At 33.3% G+C, this 24,934-nt stretch overlaps 2 protein-coding genes and 1 non-coding gene across 6 annotated transcripts; 2 read left to right on the plus strand and 1 right to left on the minus strand.

Moving 5' to 3' along the window:
- Positions 1-2,162: 2,162 nt before the first annotated feature.
- On the minus strand, positions 2,163-2,244 carry TRNAS-CGA. The gene has a single exon. It is a non-coding gene; the product is annotated as a tRNA-Ser (tRNA).
- A 10,453-nt stretch (positions 2,245-12,697) lies between these two features.
- On the plus strand, positions 12,698-15,514 carry LOC112508807 (auxin-responsive protein IAA27-like). Of its 2 annotated transcripts, none has more exons than XM_025113583.1 (5): positions 12,698-13,332; positions 14,015-14,253; positions 14,355-14,496; positions 14,602-14,663; positions 15,235-15,514. In XM_025113583.1, exons 1-5 carry the CDS (start codon positions 12,893-12,895, stop codon positions 15,273-15,275), a joined length of 924 nt encoding a protein of 307 aa, XP_024969351.1. In that variant the 5' UTR covers positions 12,698-12,892; the 3' UTR covers positions 15,276-15,514. The 2 variants fall into 2 exon arrangements, with proteins under 2 accessions (XP_024969351.1, XP_024969352.1); XM_025113584.1 differs by having other exon boundaries at positions 15,238-15,514.
- A 2,960-nt stretch (positions 15,515-18,474) lies between these two features.
- On the plus strand, positions 18,475-24,673 carry LOC112510437 (putative F-box/LRR-repeat protein At3g28410). Of its 3 annotated transcripts, none has more exons than XM_025115852.1 (4): positions 18,475-18,577; positions 20,992-21,886; positions 23,596-23,767; positions 24,299-24,673. In XM_025115852.1, exons 1-4 carry the CDS (start codon positions 18,567-18,569, stop codon positions 24,331-24,333), a joined length of 1,113 nt encoding a protein of 370 aa, XP_024971620.1. In that variant the 5' UTR covers positions 18,475-18,566; the 3' UTR covers positions 24,334-24,673. The 3 variants fall into 3 exon arrangements, with proteins under 3 accessions (XP_024971620.1, XP_024971621.1, XP_024971619.1); XM_025115853.1 differs by lacking the exon at positions 18,475-18,577 and having other exon boundaries at positions 19,884-21,071; positions 21,162-21,886; XM_025115851.1 differs by lacking the exon at positions 18,475-18,577 and having other exon boundaries at positions 19,884-21,886.
- The last annotated feature ends 261 nt before the right edge of the window (positions 24,674-24,934 follow it).

A 24,934-nucleotide genomic window follows, 5' to 3' on the forward strand; every position in this document is an offset into this window, starting at 1 on the left:
TATATATATATATATATATATATATATATATATATATATATATATATATTACAAGTTAGAAAATATCAATCTATGATATAATTTGAAAGTGTGTAATTTCCTTACCTTGCTTATATTCTCTTGTACTTGCTCCTATTTTTATGTTAATTCAAGGGTGTAAATGATACAAGTCGAGCTCGAGTATCAATATACTCGACTCCAACTCGACTCAAAAACTTGGGTGTAGTTAAAAGCCAAACTCAACTCGAACTCAATTGCAATTTTTTAAAACCCGAACTTGTCTAAAGCTTGAACCAAGCTCAACCTCCTATTTGAATCAAGCTTGAAGTCGAATCAAACTCACCCGTCAAAATTTATAAAATTTTAGGTTCTTTTCTTATAAATTGTAAAACTTAGAGGCGTTCTCTTAAATTTTATAAAACTAAAAGAATCCACCTCAAACTTTGTTATCAAAAAAGACAAAGCTATAAACTTTATTTACCCCTATCTCTCTCTTTATAACACCTCTTCATTTTCCATTTACTATCTCTTCCAATTAATGTGGGACAACTTCACCAACATTTCTTTAGTTTTTTTGTTTTCTAATTATGATTTTAATATAAAAAAAATTATTGATTAGTTTATATAGTTAAAAATGCACAATATTGTTCAAATATCAAAAAATAAAGATATTTTTATTACATTATATTATATTATAAAACTGATCATATTTTTAAAACTAATTATATATATAAAAAAATCGAGTATCTCATGAGCTTCTCGAATCGAGTATTGGGTAGCTCAACTCAACTCGTTAATATTTCGAGTCGAGTTCGAGTTTGAACCGAGCCTATTCGAGTCGAGTGTTGACCGAGTAGCTCGCGAGTTGTCTCGTATCGTCTGCACCCCTATATATTATTGCTTATACTCTCAACTAGTTTTTTTAATAGCTTTCAATATTATATAATTTGTCTTTCACAAACTCTTTGTACTAGACTGCGTATATCTTAGACCCACCCCAAAAAGAAACCAGCTCCAGCTCCAGCTCCACTCCAGGTAGGATATAATGTGTTGGTTTGGTTTGGTTTGGTTTGATTTAATATAATCCGAAAGCGTAGAGGTTATAGACAAGTGTTCAGTTCAGCGGGAAAATGAGTGCCACCCTTGCTCAATTGAGTGTATTCCGTGTTTGGTAAATGTAATCATTCTTTTTAAAGATGTATCACCTTTATTTCGTTAGAAATCAAGAAGCCGCTGAAAGTATTTAAAGGTCCCACCACTAAGTATCCCACCATTGCAGCAAAGCTAGTATATATGTTGCTAAATTAACCTCTTTGTAATTAAATCATATGTAGAAAATGATGTTATTCAGTTAGTTGGATATGGTAGATTCAAATGGGATATAATATTATGGGTGATTGTAAAATTGGTAGGGGGTTGTTCATAAGCATAAATACAAAGAGTAATGGTATCAGATCCTACAAAAAGTAGTTTCGGTCTGGAAATGCATCTCCTAGTTTAATCTAATGTTCAGAAAAAGACGAGAACGATTTGAGACTAATTTCTCTGCCAATTCTGTTAATCTCATCATGAATTGAGAATTTTGGCCACATCCGCTAAAATTTTCTGCTAATCTCGTGCATTGGTCTAAGATCGGAAACTCAAATCTACAATGCCGAAAGTTAGAATCGAGGTAAATACATTGTTAACTTTGAATTAAGAGAGGTGCAATCAAGATTGCAAACATGAACGAATGGAATTGTTTGTTTACGCTTACAGAAACGTAGATATACTGGACGTATCGATAAGAACTCACACAGTGAAATCCAAAACCAAAACATTCATTCAATTCATATAGGAATTAAGAGTACCTGAGATGAGAAGAACGATCGGCGGATTGCCAACACCAATAGAGTAATTAATCTCCTTGTACAAAAATTCATTCAATTCAAGCTTCTTCAGCAATGGAGGATCATCGCATCGGTGGTTACGAATCGTAATGAATTCTTCAACCATCATAATTCAATATTGGGCTTTAACACAATATATCGGATCAATTTTATTGGGCTCAAAATAAATGAATAAGCTCGATGAAATGGGCTCAAATAGAATGGTTTTTGTAGCCCACTAAACTTTTTAAAATAAACATTTTAGTTTTTACAAATAATTGAAGAAGAAAAAAACGTCGACAGCAGGATTCGAACCTGCGCAGGCAAAGCCCAACAGATTTCGAGTCTGTCTCCTTAACCACTCGGACATATCGACTTTTTGTTCATACTTTTCAACTTAAATGAATATATACATATATATATAGAGTTTGTTTTTAAATGCAACTCGATCACATTTGTACAACCAATGCGACCCAATAAATTAAAATATTTATAGAAATGATAAGAATTCATTTATTATGATTTAAATATTTGTGAAAAATGAATAAGGTTCATTAGTTATAATCAATACTTTATATTATGAAGCAATCAAAACTTTTATGAAATTACATATTTATCAAATTAAATGGACCGGTTGACATTGAGTTATTGGTTGTACAAATATAAATGGTTGTATAATAACTCACCTCCATATGTGTGTGTGTGTGTGTGTATATATATATATATATATATATATATATATATATATAAGAAACTGTGCATTTCTAAGAAACCGTATAAACTAATTTCGACCAATAAGAAAATTTCATTTTTTTCTAATTAAATTTAATCAATAAGGGTATTTTGATCATTTACAATATTTTCTATTAAATATGGAAATTATTAATAAATTTTAATTAAAGAAATTTTATAAATGGTAACATTTAAATATTTAATTATATTATAATATTATAAATTTAAACTTGATATATTGTGATGCGATTGAATCTGCTGGTGAATCTTGAAGATTGTAAACCATAATGGAATGAATTCATCAAATCAGGATTGATATAAAAAAAATTAATGTACATGAAACAAGTTTCATGAAGGTGAAACTGGTTCATGGGATGTTAGAGAATATGTATTTTGTTTACAATTTTGCCCTTATTACTCGTATAAAAATAAATTTTTAATATATATATATATATTTTTTAATTTCTAAAATAAACTAAACTAATCTTAATCATCGATCAAGAAAATGGATTGATGAGATTAGTTTATACGGTTTACACAAATGAAAGCGATTTTCATTTTATCGCTATATATATATCATTGAGACAAAGCGACCAAAATAACCAAGCTCCCCAACTAAATTCACTTTCATATACTTTGCCAATAAAGATTCTAATTTATTAAAATGACAGCATATACAATAATTTATTGACTTACCAGATAAGACTCTCGATATTTCGGATAAGATTATGTGTCATCATGTTTTAATTTATTTATTGTTGAAATGCTCCATTAGTTGAAAAGACAATAAAAAGGTGATTCTGTTTTTTCTTCCTTCTTATCGAGGATGGACCCCACCATTACCTAAAAGGAAAAGAGGGAAACAATTTTTTTGAGCGACTTTTCCTAAATAGTCGAATTGGATTTGTTTCATAAAAATAACTTAGTTTATTCGTGCAATATGACGGGAGCCATAAATTTTAACGATTTTGATATTTTATTGGTTTTATTAGAGAAGATTTAACGATGATATAAGTTATACTTGGTCTTTACATATTAATACAATTGAAATAAATAAAAGTTATGGTTCCATTTACAGTCGATAAAAAAATTGTATGATAGATTAAAATCCACTATATTTAAAATCCAACATATTTGAACGACTCCACAAATGTGTTCGATTTACACAAAGAACAAAGAATCAAGAGATCGAGAGTGAAACCCAGAGTTCTAGAACAATTGAATGGGAGATAAATGAGAAAACTTTTAATAACTTATGGTGAATATCAGTTTGAATCTCACATTGGGGGATGGGAAGAAGACATAGAGATATGAGAGGGTGAAGACATGAGTGAAAGGTGTCAAAAATATCTTGTGAACATAAAAAGAAAATGTAATAATGTGTATTGGTAACTTGCACTGTATGTTATTTTAATTGTAGATTAAGAGATTTTAAGACTGAATGAATAAAATAGTAGTATTTAATACATTATGAGTCGTTTTTAAAACTTTTAAGAATTTGTGCATAAATGTATAGTGCTTTATGCATTAAAAATTGTTTTTAAGACTTTTGATAAATTTGGTTTATAAGGTAGTATAGATAATAAAATTTTGATGTTGGTTTAAAAATGGAGTAATTACTGGAAAAGTAATTAATGATAAAAGAAATCTCCTTACTTTTTTTCAAAATTAAACCCTTTATTCATGATTGTTCGTCTATGTTTATTAAGCATTCTTTTTTAATTTGTTACAAAATGCCATGACGAATTTTATCCATAGATTATAAAGATTAAATGTTAGGATTGGTTCACTAAGTTAACACCATATATTGGATTAATAAATGAACTCACCTATGTGTGTGTGCGTGTGTAAAGCAATATTATAAACCACAAGGTTGGTGTCTAATTGGTTTGAGCTTGGACTTCAAATGTCAAAAGTGTTTGGAGGTCCATGTTCAAATCCAAGAAGGAACAAAAATCTCGCTGTAGCCACAGGGGTTCAAATACAGTGACTCTGGACTACCCGTAAAATAGATGGTCAACCTGTATTTAATTTGTCGCATAATGGGTTGGATGTTTAGATTAATTAATAAAAACACATTATATTAAATATATAGAGATGCATGCCTTCAAATTTATCCAAATAATAAAACCATCGACATCTTGACAACTATTGTGAATAGGTTGGGTCCTACCATAGAAAGTGATACTTCCATTTTATGAATATTATTATAATATAATATAAATCAATTGTTTTTTTAAAACATAATTTGTGTGAGAAAAGAACGTACTTTAATTTGATTTCTATTTTGAATAATGTATTTTTAAAACTTTCATTTTGTTATCTAAAATGTAAGGTTTTAAACATTTAAGTATCGAGTACCGGTTATCATGCTTATGTGGCGAGTGATTTGGTATCCAACTCAGTATTATTTGTTTATGTGGTTAATGACATGAACTTTTTTTAATCTAAAATTAGTCTTCAACCGGTTATCCGGGGTACTTAAATGCTTAAAACTTTTCATCTAAGGTACCAAAATGAAAGTTTTGAAATTACGTTACCTAAAACATGAATCAAGTTAAAGTACGTTACTTTTTTTTTATGCAATTTGTCATTTTTCAAAATTAGTATGTCGTGTAATACAAAGAAAAACTTATCTTCTACATATAATACGAAGTTAAAGATATTTGTTCTCGTCAAAATCCCGACCTTCAGAGAAGACTACTCACCAACACGTTTTGAAAATTGACGTTTCAACCACCCTAAATCCCTTACATTCAACTCATACATCGTGATTAATACATCCGTACCACGGTACCAAAGCGTTTCTCAGTATAAACTCAATGAACGACCGGCGAAGGTGATGATGCTCGAGCAGGTCTGACTTAAAAAAACCCAAAACACGCGAATTATTGTTGAAAAGACACCGATCAATTGATGACCGAAGACGTACGTCAACGATAATCAATTAACATAAAGTGACAGAAGCGTAAATGGTTCGAAATATCGAGATATAAATTATAGAGATAATTTAATACAGAAAATAAATGTAATTGAAAATGGGAGAAAGATGAAGTCACTTTATTGAAAATAAGGGGAAAAGCATAGAAATAGTATGGAGAGAATGATGGGTGATGGGGGGTAGGCTCCAGAATGTTGAGTTGGTTCGTTTCCATGAAAAATATGGGGCCAAAACTGTAGCAACGGTAGGCGCCCTCATTTTGACTTGGATTTTAAATCATAATTACGTTAATTGACAAAAATAGCTTATTTTTACGACAATAAATAGTAACGTATTTTAATTTTTTTGCAATCAAAACCCTTTATAATGACATATGTTACCTGAAAACTTTAAAATGTCAGTTAAAATAACATAATTAGAAGTTTTTATATATGTAACTTGAAGTTGTTACAAAAACAGTACTAACCGAAAAAAGTGGTAGAAAGTAAAGTTGGTTGTTATATGATATAAGATTTTGTATATTAATTATAATTGGTTGATACATGGTATAGAAACAAAAAACTTGATACTATATCAAATACATCCCTATAAAATACAGTATTATTTCATATGTAAAACAGTTCTGAATATTTTACATATAAAATAATATTATAAAAACATTGAAAATTTATAGAATTAAGTTTATTTCATATTGAAAAGAAAAAAAGATAACGATGGGGACGTTTGATAGACGTTGGTTGGTGAAGTGTCTCTGTTTGTGGGTGCAAGTGCACACTTGGATTTTTGTATGGAGTAGTGCGCCACTCATGCATGTTCCCCAACCGCCACAAACCCTAACCTCGCCGGATCTTCACCGACGACTTCTCCCGGCCGATCAAAAACACCATTATTACCAACAGATGCTCGCGTGATGATAGCAGGATCTGCAGGTATTATTAATTAAGAAGCAATTAAAAACTTCACCGGCCTCCTCCTTTCAAGCCTTGAAGAACACAGAAAAATGGTACAATAATTTTTTGCTTTACCAAAAAGGACAACAGAATCTACGTGCTCCATGGAGACAATACTCTGATTCAACTACCGTCTTCTTCTCTGCTTCCTTTCTCAAAGCTTTTGTGTCAGCTTTCCAGAAATTTAGACTATTTAGTCGATTTCTAGAGTTTGCTTTTTCTCGATCTGATTTCTGATCCGATTTTCGAAGGAAGACTAAAACCACAGATCTACAGACCAGACGGCTATTGCTCAAATCTGTACGTGTATAACTGGTTTGTTCGGTCGAAATCGGATTGTGTTTTTGGTTCATCTGCCATTGGTATCTACCGCTGCAATTTCCGTGCGGTTGGAATCAATTGACTGACCGCCTGCTTAACGTACGGTCTGTTCATAGGCCCAGGTGACCGAGGCCGGCGTAAGTTAGCAAGTTTGATTAAAGCAAGGAGGTGTGGAAAACGATAACAATTGGTTTGAAAATTATGCCGGTGATCGGCAGTGAGCTGTCGTGGGTTTGCCGGAATCTATAAAAAATACCTCTTTTCCAAAATAATTATATAATATATAAAACATTGGGTTATCCTTACAAAAACGTAAAAAAATAAAAAACTGACGAACAATCTGGTAACAGTTCATGTTTATATCGGATGAATTCAATTGTTTGTTTGCACATATGCATACCGTCCAGATAAACATTTATCAAAATGTTTCTCAGTTTTTCATTTTTTTTTTTTGGTTTTTCTCTAAATCCCCCCTCTCCTATAAACATTACGATAAAATTCACGGTTGCAACCAGGGACGGACCTACGTATCTTCGAGTGGGCTCCATGCATTCACTTAACTTGTTTTTGCAATTAGGAATTTTTGTAGGTATGAGAGATTCACCATGCTCCGTAGACAATGTAAAAACATTAATCGAAAAACTGAAAAAAATCTTTCAAAATCGATTAAAAAAAACTAAAAAATCCTTAGAAATCAAGCAAAAAAACTTTAAAATTCTCTTAAATGTTTTTAGACGAATTCCATTATCACAATGAACTATTTAGGTTGATTTTCTAAAATATTTCAACAAATTATACTAAATTAGATATCATATCACTCGCCAAATTAGCATGGTAACCGGTTAATGTTTCAACTAGTTACCCAAGTACTTAAATGTTTAAAACTTTACATCTTAATTAACAAAATAGAAATTTTGAAAATATCTTATCCAAATAAAAATCAAGTTAAATGTATATTTTTATGTAATTTTCATAAATTTTCTGATTTTGTTTATTTTATAAGACATACGGTACAAAAAGGCTATTGATGGTACTTAGAAAATGATTTTGGTTTGTTGGTGGCGGAGTACACTTATTGGCTGAAAAAAGTAAATACAAAATAATAATAATTCTGTGGTCTTTTCCATTTAGTATTCATGTCATTTCAGATAATATTGCTATATTATATTATAAAATTTATTATTATCTGTTTTATACGACGGAGACAGATAAAAATCTATCGTTCTACGTTTGATGCGACATGATACAAAAACACAGATATGGACATGGACTGTGTGGGATTAGAAAAGACGGAAAAAGAGATCCATTAAAATATGTGGAACGAGAGGAAACACAGCCAAAAATTCATCAGCCTATTCTCATTTGATATAATTTTAATATAATATTTGATTTAATAGTCGTACAATGACCCATAGCTAGCTCCACCACCACAACCATTGGCAGCGGTCACCGCCAACCACCTCCTCTATAACTACCACATCTAATACTATTGACCGCCACCACTGTTAACCATCTCCACGTCTTCCACGACCACCAGCAACTAGAGGTGCTCAAAAACCCGATCAATCCCGATCAAACCAACATGAAATAACTCAATCCGAAGCAACCCGATGTCTAATCGAGTTGTAAAAATTTCAAACTGTCGGTATTGGGTTGAAATTGGATTAATATTATTTGAACCCAACTCAGCCTGATGAACCCGATATCCTTGTATTTAACATGATTGTTGAGTTTCTATTAATATATACATTAGACAATTACACTATCATGTATCCACTTCATATACACAAATTTTCAATCTATTCTCCATCTCTATATAACTCATTCGTATATGTGTTTAGTAACTTTAAACATATATATGTAAATTGAGAAAATCAATTGAACGTGATATACGTAAGGTTTAAGAAGTATAAATAAGTTGTATCAAATGGTTGATGATGAAAAATAAATTATCAGTAGAGAAATAACATATTTAATGTTAGAAAAATATTTTAATGTACCAAAGTATCAGCCCGACCAACCCGTACGGTTTGGGTTGGGTTGCACTTTGATTTTGGATTGAGCTGGGTTAAGATTTTTCAAACCGTCAGCATTGGGTTGAGTTGTTCAAATATTTTCAACCCGATCAACCTAACCCATGGGCACTCCTACCGGCCACCACTTCCAATTGCGATCACCACCACCACCACCACCATTGATTTCCTATCATTCATCACCGTATCTACCTCCACCACATTGGACACCACCACCTCAACATCCATATCCACCATTGTCGGCCACCACCACTACCATCTCCACAACCACAACTACAATCGCCGACCTCCTTCACCACGATCACCACTTCCTCTTCCACTACAAGTAACCACTATATAAAATTAACAAACAACATTAAGGGACGACTTGTCTAGCATAGTCTTGTACAGTCCTAGTCATGACAAAACACCAGATATATAACTTTTCTTATCTGGCACTCTTGTCTTGTTTAGTAATGATCAATATTGTCTACATACCAAACGCTACTTAAATCTCATTAAATATATGTATTATTTATTATTAAATTTTTAACACAACTCACTGTAATAATCAGATAATATTAGGATAGAAAATGTTTTTGGTCAATATGTACTTAGTTGGTGAGGCTAGCAAGTGAACCGGGGCCATATTCTATTGTTGAACAAAAATTTAATTTTTACTATTTCCGTACATTTTAATATATTTTTGTTACATTTTTATTATATACATTCAATTATTTAAGTAATAGATGCTTCAAAGCCCTTTCTTTTAAAGGGTACAATTCTAGAAGAAAGATATTGGATGCTTTTGATGTGTACTATATAATAATAGCATATGTTTGTATGTATGTATCATTCATACATACATACATACATACATACATATACATATATATATATATATATATATATGAGCGATCAAATGAAAACCACCCTCATTTGTTAAAACCGTACAAACCACCCTCATACGTCGATTTCATTGTTTAATCTTATGAAATTTTTTAATGAAAATGTTTAATCTTGTGAAATTGTTTCATATAATACATTTTTTGATGAATTTGTTTCATATATTGTTATGAAATTGTTTTTCATATAATATTTAATGAAACTATTTCATGTATTTCTCTAAAATTAAAATAATGAAGGTGATAATATCTATGATTAACACTCTCTACAATAAAAATGGTTAATCAACCTCTCATAATTACAGAAAAATGAACAAAATGAAAAATTATGATTGGTTGAATGAGGTTTTCACGGTTTTTAATATATATATATATATATATATATATATATAAGGGTTGGGTTCAATTGAGACCAAAGGTTTTTCGTGAGACCCGTAAGACCAATTTATGTTTATTGATCAACTTTATAAACTAACGATCAAATGGTCTAAAGTTGCATAGTGATAATTTTGTGATTATTGAGAAGTCTCGTGGCGTTTATAAATGTTCAGATTATCAGATTTTAAATCTAATCTAAGAGTTGAGAATTGGTTTTACGAGTCTCACGAAAAACCCTTGGTCTTACATGATACCAAGTATATATATATATATATATATATACACACACACACACACATGGGATCACATGAGACAAACCTGTTTTCGTAAGACCCATGAGACCATTTTTTTACACTTGAAACTTCACAGTAAAACGTTGTGAAGGTAACCTTCACAGTGTTTTTGTTTTAAATGTTCGATTTTTTTTTTACCTTCACAGTATTTTGCTGTGAAGCTTCAAGTGTAAAAAAAGTGGTTTCACGGGTCTCACGAAAACAGATTTGTCTCATACGGACTCAACAGTCAACACTATATATATACATACATAAACTGAAGATGACTTATCTTGTTAGATCATCTCCAATCCAACACCAAAAACACTAAGGAGTTGTTTGGTAGTTTCTGAATAGTTTGATGCAGGATGATTAAATGTTCAAAGTGATTAGAGACTCTTATGATATGGTGCAAAATAAAATATAGTTGTTTGATAATTATTCAAAATGAAATTAAGACACTTACTGGTTGAGGGAAACCCAAGATACAAAACCATTTCAAAGGGTTTTAGAACTATCAGGAGATAATTTTTTTTTTTGCCAAACACAATTTACCTCTTAACTATTCAAAAATGTTTTAGGGTTTTTAGGGGCTGTTTGTTTACCCATATTTTTAATGTTATTTTTTTAATAGTTGGGTGGAAAATGAACTTAAAAATAGGAACAAACTCTTTCTTTATAAAGATTTAAATATATTTTATATTTATTTATTTAATATTTTGTATTTACCGAAAAAGGATTAAAATTCATTATCCGTTGATTAGGTAGAGACAAATTTATTTTCGTATGGTTTTATATCTCGTAAAAAATTTGTGGTTAATTTGTTGGAACTTTTAATGCCAATAAATTTTGTTGCCTAAAAGTAGTATATCTCATGACAATATAAGAAGCAGTTGATCTAGAGGTATGCATTTGGCAGGTCGGGTAGGAAAATCAAAAACCTGATCAGATTTCGGATATGAAAATCAAACCCCACTTTTTGGATTTCAGATTGCTTTGAGTTCGGGTTGATAGAGTTTCGGGTTGAGATCGATCGGGTTCGGGTTTAGTTATAATGCAAAAAATATACATCCAATTGATTTTGACGATGAATTTCATCGATTTAGAGGATTGATAAAACAATGGTATGCTAAGAAATTAGAAAAAAAGTACGAACGACTAAGATTTTTAGAATTTTCAAAAGATAAAATAGTATTTAAAATATATATGCATGTATATTTCGGGGTTTCAGATGGATCGGGTGGCCAAAAATCAAACCCAACCCGAACTTTTCCCAAAAAGTCGGTTTTCGGGTTTTCAGATTTCGGGGTATTCCGGTTTTACATACATATCTTATTTTCGGTTCGGGTTTGAGTTCAGATTTTGGATTATTCGGATTTTGCACACCACTAAGTGGATCCAGAAAGACTGGGGTCTTAAAGATAGAAATTCTTTATCGTAATTAGGTTAATTGATTTATCTTTAAATTAAGAACAAAAAATTAAGATATATTAATAAAACTATTAACCAACGTTATCACCGTATAATGATTATAAGAAGTAGCAGTAATAAAACAATCAGTATACAAGAGAACAACTGTCAAGCGAGGGAGTGAAGGGTTTCATCAAAACGAATTGAACCACTGGGGGGAACCATCATAGATGACTGAGGGCAACGTAAAGAAAAGAGTTACTTTTTTTTACCTAGACATAAGGTCGACCATGGTAAGAAGAAATGTGAATCATTTGAGAAAGTCAATTTGAAGATGCATATGTGAACTCATATGAATAATCTGTAACGTTGTTTTATATATACATTTTTAAATTGATTTTTTTTTCCTGATTTTTTCAATGGATTCACATATGAACCTTCCATTCTCACGATATTTAGTCTTTTATTTGAACTTGTTTCAAGTGTAATAATTATACAACTCTAAAAAGATGTATTTTTTTCATTATGGATATTTAGTTTGAACTTTATATATTAGATATAGTTAAGTGCTAGGGTAGAGTTTAAACAAAAACAATGATCAAATAAGAAAACACGACAACGACCAAATCACATGTGATTTTATATTAAATTCACATGTGAATCACATGACCTTCTTCTATAATCACATATGATTTCAATAGAAAATCACATATGAATCAGTCATATTTTAACCATGTTCTCGTTTGAACTCTCTATTAAATGGTATGGTATTTTAGTAATGAATATGCTTGAAGTTCCTGTGTTCTAGATTCTTTTTTTCCAAACGCAAAGTGTGGCAAGAAATTAATGGATATCTTAAAAAATAATCTCATGATTACATAAAAGGATTAAAAAAGAAAATAAATTCAAAGCTAAAGGCAAGAGAAGGTTCTCTTCTGCATCAAAACACCCCCTACAACCTGCAAAACACCCTCTTCCTCTCTACCTTTTTTCCATCTTTAATCAATACAACAATCTCTAAGTTCTTTTACTTCTTCTTCTTCTTCTTCTTCTTTCACCAGTTTCTTGATTTCATTTCTTGATTTTGTTTCAAGATTTCATTGATGTCTGTGCCACTTGAACATGATTACATAGGCTTATCAGATGCTTCTTCTTTGCAAAGAAGCTCTGAATCCTCCAATATCTCATCTGAATCTGAAACCAACAATGTTCTTAATCTTAAGGCCACTGAACTYAGACTTGGGTTGCCTGGATTTAGCAAGAATTCTGAAKAAAATGCCAYCAAAATTGGGCATACCAAGAACTTGATGTCAGGAGCTAAAAGAGGGTTTTCTGATGTTAACATTAATGGTTCTGGAAAATGGGTTTTGAGTGGTGGATCTGAAGCTGATTTGGATAAGTGTTCTTCTGTTTTGTTCTCTCCTAGAAGTGGGATTAATGCTGGTTTAGACAAAAATCAAGCACAAAAATCAGATACTAAACCTGATGAAGAGAAGAAGAAAGGCTCTGTTAAAGAAAATGGCACTTCTCCTCCTTCTGCTAAGTAAGTTTTTTAAAATCCATCTAGATTATGTGATATGTGCTTTTTGAAGCCCTAATCTTGGAAAATTTTGGGTGAAGAAAGTTAAAATCTGGAATTGGTTTGTATCTTTTTTCCATGATATGATCTTAACAACAGTAATTTGGTTTTCTTGTGGGGGATTTTGCTGTTTACCTTCTGTTTTGAACTCTTATTCATAATGAATCTTTGTTCAAGTTTGTGTGAATTGAGCTGAAATCTGGAGTTGATTTGTATCTTTTTTCTTATGGTATACTCTTAAGAACAGTAACTTGGCTTTCTTGTGGGGAGTTTTGCTGTTTACCTTCTGTTTTGAACTCTTGTTCATCATGAATCATTGTTCAAGAGTGTGTGAATTGAGTTAAAATCTGGAGTTGATTTGTATCTTTTTCCTATGATTTACCCTTAAGAACAAAAGTTTTGCTTTCTTATGGGGAATTTTGCTGTTTACCTTCTGTTTTGAACTCTTATTCATAATGAATCATTATTTTAGATTGTGTGAATTGAGTCAAAATCTGGAGTTTGATTTGTATCTTTTTCCTATGATCTACCCCTGAGAACAAAACTTTGGCTTTCCTGTGCGGAATTTGGCTGTTTACCTTCTGTTTTGAGCTCTTATTCATCATGAATCTTTGTTAAAGATTGTGTGAATTGCTTTCAAGAACAGGGCACAGGTTGTAGGATGGCCACCTATTCGATCTTTCCGCAAGAACACCATGGCCACCAATTTATCGAAGAGTGGAGTGGCTGTTGCCGAAGGGAATTCGGGATCCGGCAGTGGGTGCCTTTATGTGAAGGTGAGCATGGATGGTGCTCCATATCTAAGAAAGATCGATCTCAAGATTTACCATAACTATGCAGAACTTTCTAAAGCTCTTGAGAAGATGTTTAGCTGCTTTACTCTTGGTATGCTTGCTTTCTTGCTTTCTTTACCATCTTTTAAGTCAAGATTGCAATAAAAATGTTGAATTTGATCATTTTCTTGATGTGGGTGCTTTTTGGATCAGACCAATGTACTTCTAATGGACTTGGAGGGAAAGAAGCACTTAGTGAAAGTAACTTGAAAGATCTTCTTCATGGGTCTGAATGTGTGTTAACATATGAAGATAAAGATGGCGATTGGATGCTTGTTGGTGATGTTCCTTGGGAGTGAGTTCTTGTTTTCTGGTTATCAAACTATGAAAGAAGAAGTTAAAAGTGATGATATTGTCAACTAAACCCTAAAATATTTGTGGGATTTTTGTGGTTTTGCAGGATGTTTATAGATTCATGCAAGAGATTAAGGATCATGAAAGGTTCAGAAGCAATTGGATTAGGTATGCAAACTACTTAAACTTTTCATCCCATGTTAGTATCTTACTCTTAGCAGCTTGATGAGCTGAATGAGACTCGTAGCTTATTCAGTCGTCAGCTATACATGACTGTTTGGTAGTGGCTTAATGAGATAGAAAGTGGCTTATTAAGTAAGCTTTATTAGAAAGCCACGTTTTTTCTAAACCTACCCCTTCCAATTAAAAAACACGCTCCTTCCATCTATATAAGAACTCACAAAGAAAAACCTTCTTAAGCTATAAAGACAGATTAATCCACACAAACAAACTTTATCTACACACCAACCAAACAGTCCTGGAGAGTCTGGTTTTTCATGATTATCAAAACTGTAACCTCTGCACCATTACAGTTCTAGACGAAAGTTCAGTTGCAAACCCGTTTTCCTTTGTGAACAGAGGGTCAAAGAACGTACATTCATGAATCATGATGAATATCCTGTGAATGTTTTGGGACACGTGGCATGCTCTCTTTTGTCCCCTGGTTCACAACGGAACTTAAGTTTGCAACTGAACCAGCTTCTACAGGTCTAATATCCTGTGACTGTGTTGATTGCAGCAGGTCCAAGGTCTATGGACAAGAGCAAGAGCAGAAAGTAGCAGCAACAAGATCTGCAACCTAACAGCAAGTAGGGTTTGTGGATTGCATTTTGCATCTCCTCCTAGAGTTGATATAATAATATTTTTGATTTCTAGTGTTTTTTTTTTTTTTTTTGTTGTATTTTATTGGATGGAAGAATCTTTTTAGGCAAAAAAAATGATAATTGGAAGGAAACATCCACTTCTTTGGTATTTTCTTGTAAATGGCTTTGTTCTCCAATGCATTTGTGTTCATCTTCATCTTCTTCATTTGGTTCTTATGTAAAATGATTGTTATTAGTTTATTAACATAAGAATATGTGGAAGCCTCAGTATCACTCTCCAAAAGGGTTGTTGAGGAGAAAGGGATTTCCAACATATATACAGGGGAGGGATAGGTTCTCGTGAGACATTTTTTTACACTTCACAGCAAAACGTTGTAAAGGTAAAAAAAAGCTGAACCTTCACAGCAAAACTGTGAAGGTTACCTTAGCAGCAGAAACACTATGAAGGTTACGTTAACATTATTTTGCTGTGAAGTTTTAAGTGTAAAAAAATGGTCTTACGAAAACTGACGAGAGACTCTACCAGTTATCATTATTTTCTTAATGGATTACTTGCCCCACTTCACCATCCTGTTTTTGGCTTTGGGTTCAATGTATAGAACAAGAAGTGGCAGTTGGGGCATTAAATTTTGAACTAGTGTTTTGACCACCAAACTTATGCTTTGATGAAGTTGGTGAGTTTAAATGGTGAAAAAAGGTCAAAGTTATCCATTGGACTTAAATGTTGGGTATTTTTTGGTCCAAATGTTTGAGGTGCCATAAATTTCCCATTTTAAGCAGACCACCATTAATGCATTACATTGTATCCTCATCCTATGCCTAACCCAATTCCTATTGATACATATAACTGAATAAAAATCACTGTATCATGTTTGATAAAACTTTTAGGTGGAACAAAATGCATGTTCCACCACCCACCTTGTAGAAGAAGATGGATTAGACATATATTTTACCAATATAACTTCAAAATATCAAATACGCCCCTTTTTACATTTTTTTAATTTTTATTTATTGTATTTTATGTTCTTTAAACTACGTTATTGTTCTCAAGATATTATTTTCATATTTTGGTTAATTTATTATAAAATATTAAAAATAATATAGAAACTGTGTAAAATAAAAGTTGGATACTATATATGAGCTTTTTATTTTGGTGTTATTTTAATTATTTTGAAGAAAACTTTATAATGATATATTTTGTTATAAAAATATTTTATTTCATTATAATTTAATAAATTAATCAAAAAATATATATAAAAACATTCTTGTTTTTGTCATGCTTGTCTGGATCCCAAACGCACCGGTAAATATCATTTGGGGCCACAAATAAAGAACAACCCTTCAAAATTCAAACATGTAGAGGTCGATACAAGAAAACGTAATCGAGGTAGGAAAAGGTCTAGTCAAACCTAGGATAGAAGCCGAAACAAGAAAACATAATCAAGATAGGTTAGATGGAACCACCACAACATTGTCGGGTAGATCTTGTTTGGTATCCTGTTAGCTATTGTTCGACCTAAACATCCTTATTATTTCCACAACTACCAACTTCCTCTCATGTATCTTACTTGTCGCACAACATTCCAACCCGTAAAACATAACCGGTATGATGGTTATCTGGTAAAATTTATCCTTTAGATTTAACAGAACTTTCTTGTCATAGAGGCCACCTTGTATTTATGCAACGAGTTGTGTTCATCCTCGAACCAAAACTTTTTCTGAATTATAGAGCCTAAACTGTTTGATAGTTGGTGAATGATTTTGTACAAAATAATTAAGTGATCAGAATGATCAAGAGAAACTCATGATATGTTTGACATTTGGTGAATGGTTTTGTACAAAAACACAGTGTAAGTATGTAGAAGCATTTGATTCTCATTCCACAATCCGAATTAACATTAAAGTAGAAGCAACAACATCGATGTGAACAAAGCATTATCACATTGATACAGATCTGATGCAGTCAAATCGATACCTTAACAGTAGTAAAGCATGAAGGATTCAAGTGAAAGAGTGAACGAGTGATAAGAGCTTACAGCACGGGACGCCTAGGGATCCGAAGTCCGATTCGAGCCCTTCCAACCCGAAGAATCGAGTACGAGAGAAGCGATCACAGGAAGAAACAGAAGAGATGCAAACCAAATCGCGAGAATGAACAAAGAGAGAGGAGATTATGAAGATGAGAATGGCAACAAGGATTATGGGCCAGAGGTAACCAATTCGGGTTAAGTAGTTGGTAACCCGTATAGCGATTGAGAGATGCTTTCTGGTTTTGGATCCATCATCGCCTTGATGTTCATCTCCTTCTTCATCACTGATATGAGGACCCCTTCGCAGAGAAAGCGCATTCTCTTTCATCTTCCCTTTCTCCAAATCTGTCACACTCCACTGGAACCACCCTTAAAACACTAGTGTGTGCACATCACTCGGATATGGCGGTTTTGCAGTATTTTGATTACGATAGTTTGAGAAAACAAAATCTAGACTCAAAATTCAACCAAATGGAACATCAGGGCAGAGAGGCGGTGCCATTTACCAAATACTTACATAAGTGCTTCCCAACAACATCACCGACATCATTTTTTTGGGTTATTAAAATAGTGGCAAGTTTTTTACGTTTTGAACAACGACCCCTAAAACATTATGTTTTTGAGGTCACTGACAAGTCTTATTGTCACCATAGCTATACCGTAGAAAAGCTAAATTGAGTGATTTCTGGGAACTTTTAGACCAGATTTATCAATAAAAAGACAGAATTTAGCTTTTGTTTTCCAATCTGCGAAGCCCTATCATGGGTTTTGGTTTTTGGACACACAGTAGAGGGAAACTCGTCCATTTTGACATTGAATTGCCTCCTATACAACAATATTGAGAGGGTAAAGAAGCTGCCGGAGTTCACCAAGTGTTGTCACCGGAAAACATGACACGGTAATGTTGCTTTCGAATTCTGTTGTGATCGTCTTCATTAGTTGTCCTCGTTATTATCTGAATGTTGGCACACACATGAAATCGACAAACCCTATCAGAACACAATATGTGTCGACACTAGGGGACGCCGATGGACTCGAAGCTTGATTCAAGGTCATCGAACCGATCAAATCGCTAGGCATAATGGCAATGGCGATGGTGAGGGGATCATCGGCAATGGCGATGGTGAGGGGATCATCGGCAAGAGGTAACGTGTTTGGGTCTGGTGGTTGGTACCTGGATTTCACGATTGATTTGGTAGGTGCAATTGAAGAGGTTCATGGACCAGAGGTAAAATCTGTTTCTGTTCTCATTCAATTGGAAGTTTGTCTTTTGGGATTACTGGAGACCATCATCGTCTTCTCTTCATATCATATATATCATCAATGTCTTTTCTTTTTCACCTGTTCTTTTTTCTGTGTAACAAGATTGAGTGCTAAGTGATATTTTCTGTCAAATTCTGTGAAAAGGTAAAAAAATGCATGAAATTTATAGACAATTAAAATAGGGGTAGATCACTTTATTCTAAATTAGCCCAAGAATGTAGATTATTTATTGCATGATGACAGAAAGGAATGATATAATGAAATAGATTTTAAGTTATTGATTTCTTTCAGCCATCGACAAGAAAAATCAGTAACATTTGATGTGATTTTGTTGTTCATGCGTTAGGTTATATTATCACTAAATGGTGTTTGTGATTTGGGTTTTGATTCGGATCTGAATTCGGGTCGTGGTTCTAGTGACTGTGTTTTGAAGGTTTCCGGGTCATTATGTTCTGCACCTATAAATTTAAACTATTCTTTAGATTTTCCTAAAAAGCGCCGCCACTTCTAAAAACCCTAGAGTGGAGTTTAGAGGAAAGGTTTCAAAGTAAATTGGGGAAACGCAAGAGTTTGGATGAGTGTTTTCATCAAAGCACTTGGATGAGTTTAGACGGGAGATCTTTTGAGTAAATCTAGTGAAGCCAAGAAGCTGGATTTGGATGAGTTTTTATTAAACCCATAGGAGTTGAGTTTGGAGGGAACATTTTCTAGGCAAGTTGGGGAAGATCGAAAAGTGGCATTCAGATAATTGTTGGCAAATCAACAAACAAAGATCAATTCTCAGAGTAAAATTCTAGTCCCGTAAATTCTCGATCTATGCCCTATTTGGTAATTGGTAATTGGTAATTGATTTCAATTCATGATGTTCAATTGGTGATTGGTATGTGTTAGACTTGAATCATCATAAATTCTCAATCTATGCCCCATTTGGTATTTTGTAATTGATTTGTGTTTATTAATTTCAATGCATGATGTTCAATTTGTGATTGGTATGTATTAGACTTGAATCATCATAAATTCTCAATCTATGTCCCATTTGGTAATTGGTTTGTGTTATGATTTCAATGCATGTTTTTTCAAGTATTCATGATAAAAAGCAAGCGATTCCCGTTTGCTTCTATATTTCTTTCTTGACTTGAGCAAGGGAAATGCAAATTCTTCCCTCAAAATCCCAATTTCCAAATTCAAAGAAAAATCCCAATTTTCTATTTAAAAAAAATTCCTAATTTCTGAATTCAATATCAGATTTGATCATGCTAGTTGTACACAGTCTTGAAGTTGGCATGAAGTTGTGATCTTGTTAGGTCGATAATTTTTTTTTTGTTTCAATTTTTTGTGGATTTTTTATTTGATATATATGTTCTTGGGCATCTAGTTTTTAATTTGCTTATTTAGTCTTGCAATCTATAATTCATTAATAACTTCTATTTCTGTAAGAAGCAACATTCTTATGCAAGATTGAAGTAGCAAAAGAAGGCAATATAGAAAAACCACAACTTCCAATTGTTTTACACAAGTGGGAAATGAGAATATGAGATTGACATCCACTAATTATAATATGGCTTATGTGTGAAAAATGTTTAAACTGAAATGAAACAGAAAGATTGAGATATGATTTGTTGTTCACAGAAGGAAAAGTAATAATGGAGAATGGATGAAGAGCCAATCTTTGACTATTTAACTGCCGAGTTGTGACTGAAATAACTGACCTATCCTAGAATTTGATTGAAACAGTGTGATTTTATCTCCTCCTGTATGAAGTCTTCTTAGTTAGTGAACAGTTTTACGACTTACCCAAATGGTTTTGTCTTTTGGATGCTCATCTTCCATGCTGTTCATGGTGATTGGTTTTTTGATTCATCGAAATCAAGATTCTTTTTCACATGTAGTGACCGACTAAGGGTCTGTTTGTTAGCAACTTAATAAGCTTAATAGGACTCGTATCTTATTCGCTCAACTATATATGACTGTTTGGTAGTGGCTTAATGATATAAAAAGTGGCTTATTCTGTAAGCTTATAGGGAGAGCTTTATGTAGAAAGCCAAGTTTTTTCCAAACATTCCCCTCCAAGTTAAAAACACCCTCCTTTCATCTAGGGAAAAAGGTCTCCCAAACAAAAACCTTCTCAATCTATACAAACAGATTAATCCACACAGTCAGCTTTATCCATGCATGACTTAGTGAAAAGCCAACCAAAAAATCCCTAAGTTATTCTAAAAATGGTACATGACATGGAAATAGAATCAAAACAGATTTACCCCGCTTCTTATTTCATATTTCCTGATTTTTCAAAAAACCAAAAACAAGTTTTACCTCCTGGTAGTCAATATTGGATCCAGATACACAAGCAATGGTTTATGGATCTTACTGTATGTACAGGGGATATTTGACATTTTTGCTGCTAAGTATCAAGATGGGACGAAGAGGAGAGAAACGTTCTTGGGACAGAATCTGGAACGGTAAACATGGGATACTTGATCCTCAGGATACCATCTCCAGATTGCCTGAAAATGTATTGCACCATATCATATCGTTTCTTCCCTCTACAGACAAGGATCAGCTTCAGTTTCTTTCAAGAAAATGGAACCGACTTTATGCTCAATCTCAGAAGAAGCTCTTTCTGAAGGGGGTCAGATTAGATGAACAGAAATTTTCAAAGAGTTTGGTGGATGTCTTCCCCTCGGTAGAGGATCTTAGTCTAGAATATTACTCGGGAATGAAAAAACTGAGACTGGTTAACTACAAGCTGAAAATTATTAAGTTGTATTGTGGAAGCCTCAAGAACCTAGACCTGACCACACCACATCTTGAATATTTTGAGTTCGTTGGATATCGGTTCGACCCTTGCAGAATTGAGCTCGGTATTTGCAAACAACTGAGGTTTGTGACTTTAGGTGGGGTTGCCATGGACAACATGATGTTTGCTGACTGCAACTCAAGTTTTCCAGTTCTTCAGGCCTTGACCCTTTTTGGCTGTGATATGAAGGGTCATATAAACATCTCGAGTAATTCTCTTGATCATTTATCATTATTGAGATTCAAAAGGCCTGTGGATGTCACCATTGATTGCCCGAACCTACATTTTTTCGAATATAGTGGCAGTCGGATAGTTCCCTTTTTAGACTTGAACATGCCCTATCTCGAAGTAGCTAGAATTGAGATATACTCTGATTGGAACCAAAAGCATGATGAATTATGGTATGGTAGATTGATTGAAATGCTTGGAGATCTGAATCATGCTAACTTGGTGGTGTTCATCACTGATTCGGACAAGGTATGGTTGGAAAATGTGATTTTGTTTATTTATGCTTATGTTTTATATATCTAATATTAGGGAAGTTCAAATGAGAACCATAAGAACCGGTATATATGTGTGTGTGTGTATATACATAAGCATTGAGGCGAAGGATCGTGTGAGAAGGAAAGTTATCATGAGAAACATAAGAAGAGATTTGAATCCTTGATCACTACCCACCCATGAATTGCACTTTAGAAGGGAATTGATCTTGTGCATCTCGATGCACCTCATTAGTGTTGACATTCAATTAGGATTGATCCGATGGTGGAGATCTCTTGTTACGTTTCTCACCATAACTTCCTTTCTCATCGGAACCTAACCCTATGCGTTGATGCATATACACTTATCGTATGTATATGATGGCTTGTATATTTAGGGTTATGTTAAGGGTAAAACTGCAAAAAAAATGAAAAACTGAGGAACACCCTACTAACCATTCATCTTTATATTTTACACATGTACATTCAAGTAATTTGTTTGGTATGCACATGTGCAAAACATGCACACGTGCAATAAAATCAGGAAACATCTTCAATTACTTTATGCATATGTGCATATCGTATAGATGAATGATTATGAGGGTGTTCCTCAGTTTTTCATTTTCAGTGATTCAATGTATATGTATTATATATGCAAGCATATATGCATTGATGTATATATTCAATGAAATGCATATAGTGTATTTGCATCAATATATGTACCTGTTCTCATGGTTCTATCTCTCTCTCTCTCTCTCTCTCTATATATATATATATATATATATATATGTTTATTTATTTATTTAGACATATATTGGGGCGGTCCAAATAAGAATGCTAAATATCGCGAGAAGGTAGGAAGGGAAGGTTTATATATGAATCATTGAATTTTTTTTTGAAAAGATATATTTGAGGATGCATATGTGATCCAATGTTAGAGATTGTTCATATGGGTTCACATATGCATCTTCGAATTGATTTTTTAAATGATTTACATGTGAACCTTCCCTTCTTACTTAGATTCTTTTTCGGGAGCGATTCATCCTTCCCGAACGCAGCATACAACTCTCCGTTGTACTGCGCTCTAGTGTACCTGTTCCCCCCTTCTTCCTTACCATGACAAGTCTTTGTGAAATAACTCCGATGAGAAGAAAAAAGAAGGCTCCGAAAGCATCACTAGCTTACGCTCTGACCCGAGTAGCATGGGGCACATGGAATCCCGTGTGAATCAGCAAGGACCACCTTGCAAGGCTAAATACTCCTGGGTGACCGATAGCAAAGTAGTACCGTGAGGGAAGGGTGAAAAGAACCCCCATATCAAACCATATTTAGGGGCCGTTTACCCAAATGCTTACTCGATAAGTGCTTACCAGTAGGAATCAACATTTTAATTTATTTTTATCGGATAAGATTGTAGTACATCAAAACGGTATCCTATGCAACAATTTACCCGGTAAGCACTTACCCGGGTAAGAATCATCATCCTCACTTATCAGGTAAGACTCTCCATCATAATCATCGCTCTTACCAGGTAAGATTCTTGGCCCTTGCTATGTTAATCCGGTGAAGAAAATTGCTCGGTAAGCGTTTAGTAAACGGCCCCTTAGTCTTCTTATTTGAAACCTCCCACTATGTATTAATATATGTATGTATGTATGTATGTATGGCTTTTATACTCACACTTTTGGTTTTCATGCTGTAATGCAGATCTTAGTAATTCCTAAAAGATATAGAGAAATCCTTGTTCCTCCCCTTAAGGGATTCGTGAAGTTAGTAACATGGAGTACCTATATATCAAGATATTATGCGGATCTTATTAATTCATTTCTTTGGCTTTCTCCTGACATTATGAGCATTGCTGCTCAATGCCGAAGTACAGGTATCTTACTTTTCTAGCTTCTAAAATAAGTAGTCCTTTTTAAGTATATTAAGGGGTTGTTTGGTTGGTTTTTCAATTAAGTCATGACCTATATGGATAAAGTTGTCTGTGTGAATTAGCATGTCTTTATAGGTTGAGAAGGTTTTTATTTGGGATGGTTTTTCATAGATGGAAGGAGCATGTTTTTTTAATTGAGAGAGACATGTTTGGAAAAAAACTTGGCTTTCTGCATTCCAATAGCTTACTGAAATAAGCCACTTTTTATATCACTAAGCCACTACCAAAGAGTCATGTATAGTTGACCGAATAAGATGCAAGTCCTATTAAGCTCATTAAGTTGTTAACAAACAGATTCTAACATTTATATACGACAAATACTCGCACACAGTCATCACTTTTGATGAGGTTTGAACCTTGACCTCCTGGAAGACTAGGCTCTATCAGTAATATGGGTGTCGCTAGGCCAATGGCCCTTTGGTATAAGTAGTCTCGTTCATGGAGTTGATAATGAAATCTTTGTTGTGGTGACAGCTGATGCATTCAGAAATCGCGACTACACTACTTGACAATCCATGCTGCTTCTGCACCTTGCATCTTTCAAGATGTTGGACCATTTCGCATTGAGGTTTAGTTGAAATCATACTAAGGATGAGATGCTATTGAACTGATTTTATATCGAATTTGTCACATTTCTTGTAGTAACTTATGCTTGGTTCATTTGTTTTGGTTTTTAACTATAACCTATGGTGAAAACATGTCAAAATGCTATGTGGGATGTTTTGAATTGTCGTTAAAACAAAGGGAATGATGTTTTAATGTTATGTTGGATGTTTTGAATCGTCATTAAAACGAAGGGAATGAAAATCATTCGCCTAGTAATCTTATTACAGACAGCATCTTATAGGTTATGGGAATTTTTAGTTTTCGTGTTGTAACGTAGCCATTGTTTGAAATAAAAACGATATCCGTTTTAAACGCATGAAAGTATCTCTAATAGATTCTTTAGAACATAGAAAATGGATATTTTATTAACCTATTTCTTTCTCCTACAAATCCTCCAAAATGGAGAGGATATAAAAATCTTCATGGAGAACTCTTCAAATTTAAGTGGTTAAGAGAGAATTGATTTTATCAAAGGGCCTTTGGCCTAGCAATATCTTAGTCTCC

Source organism: Cynara cardunculus (assembly GCF_001531365.2).
Source record: "Cynara cardunculus var. scolymus isolate 2C chromosome LG 3, CcrdV1, whole genome shotgun sequence".
Lineage (NCBI taxonomy): Eukaryota > Viridiplantae > Streptophyta > Magnoliopsida > Asterales > Asteraceae > Cynara > Cynara cardunculus.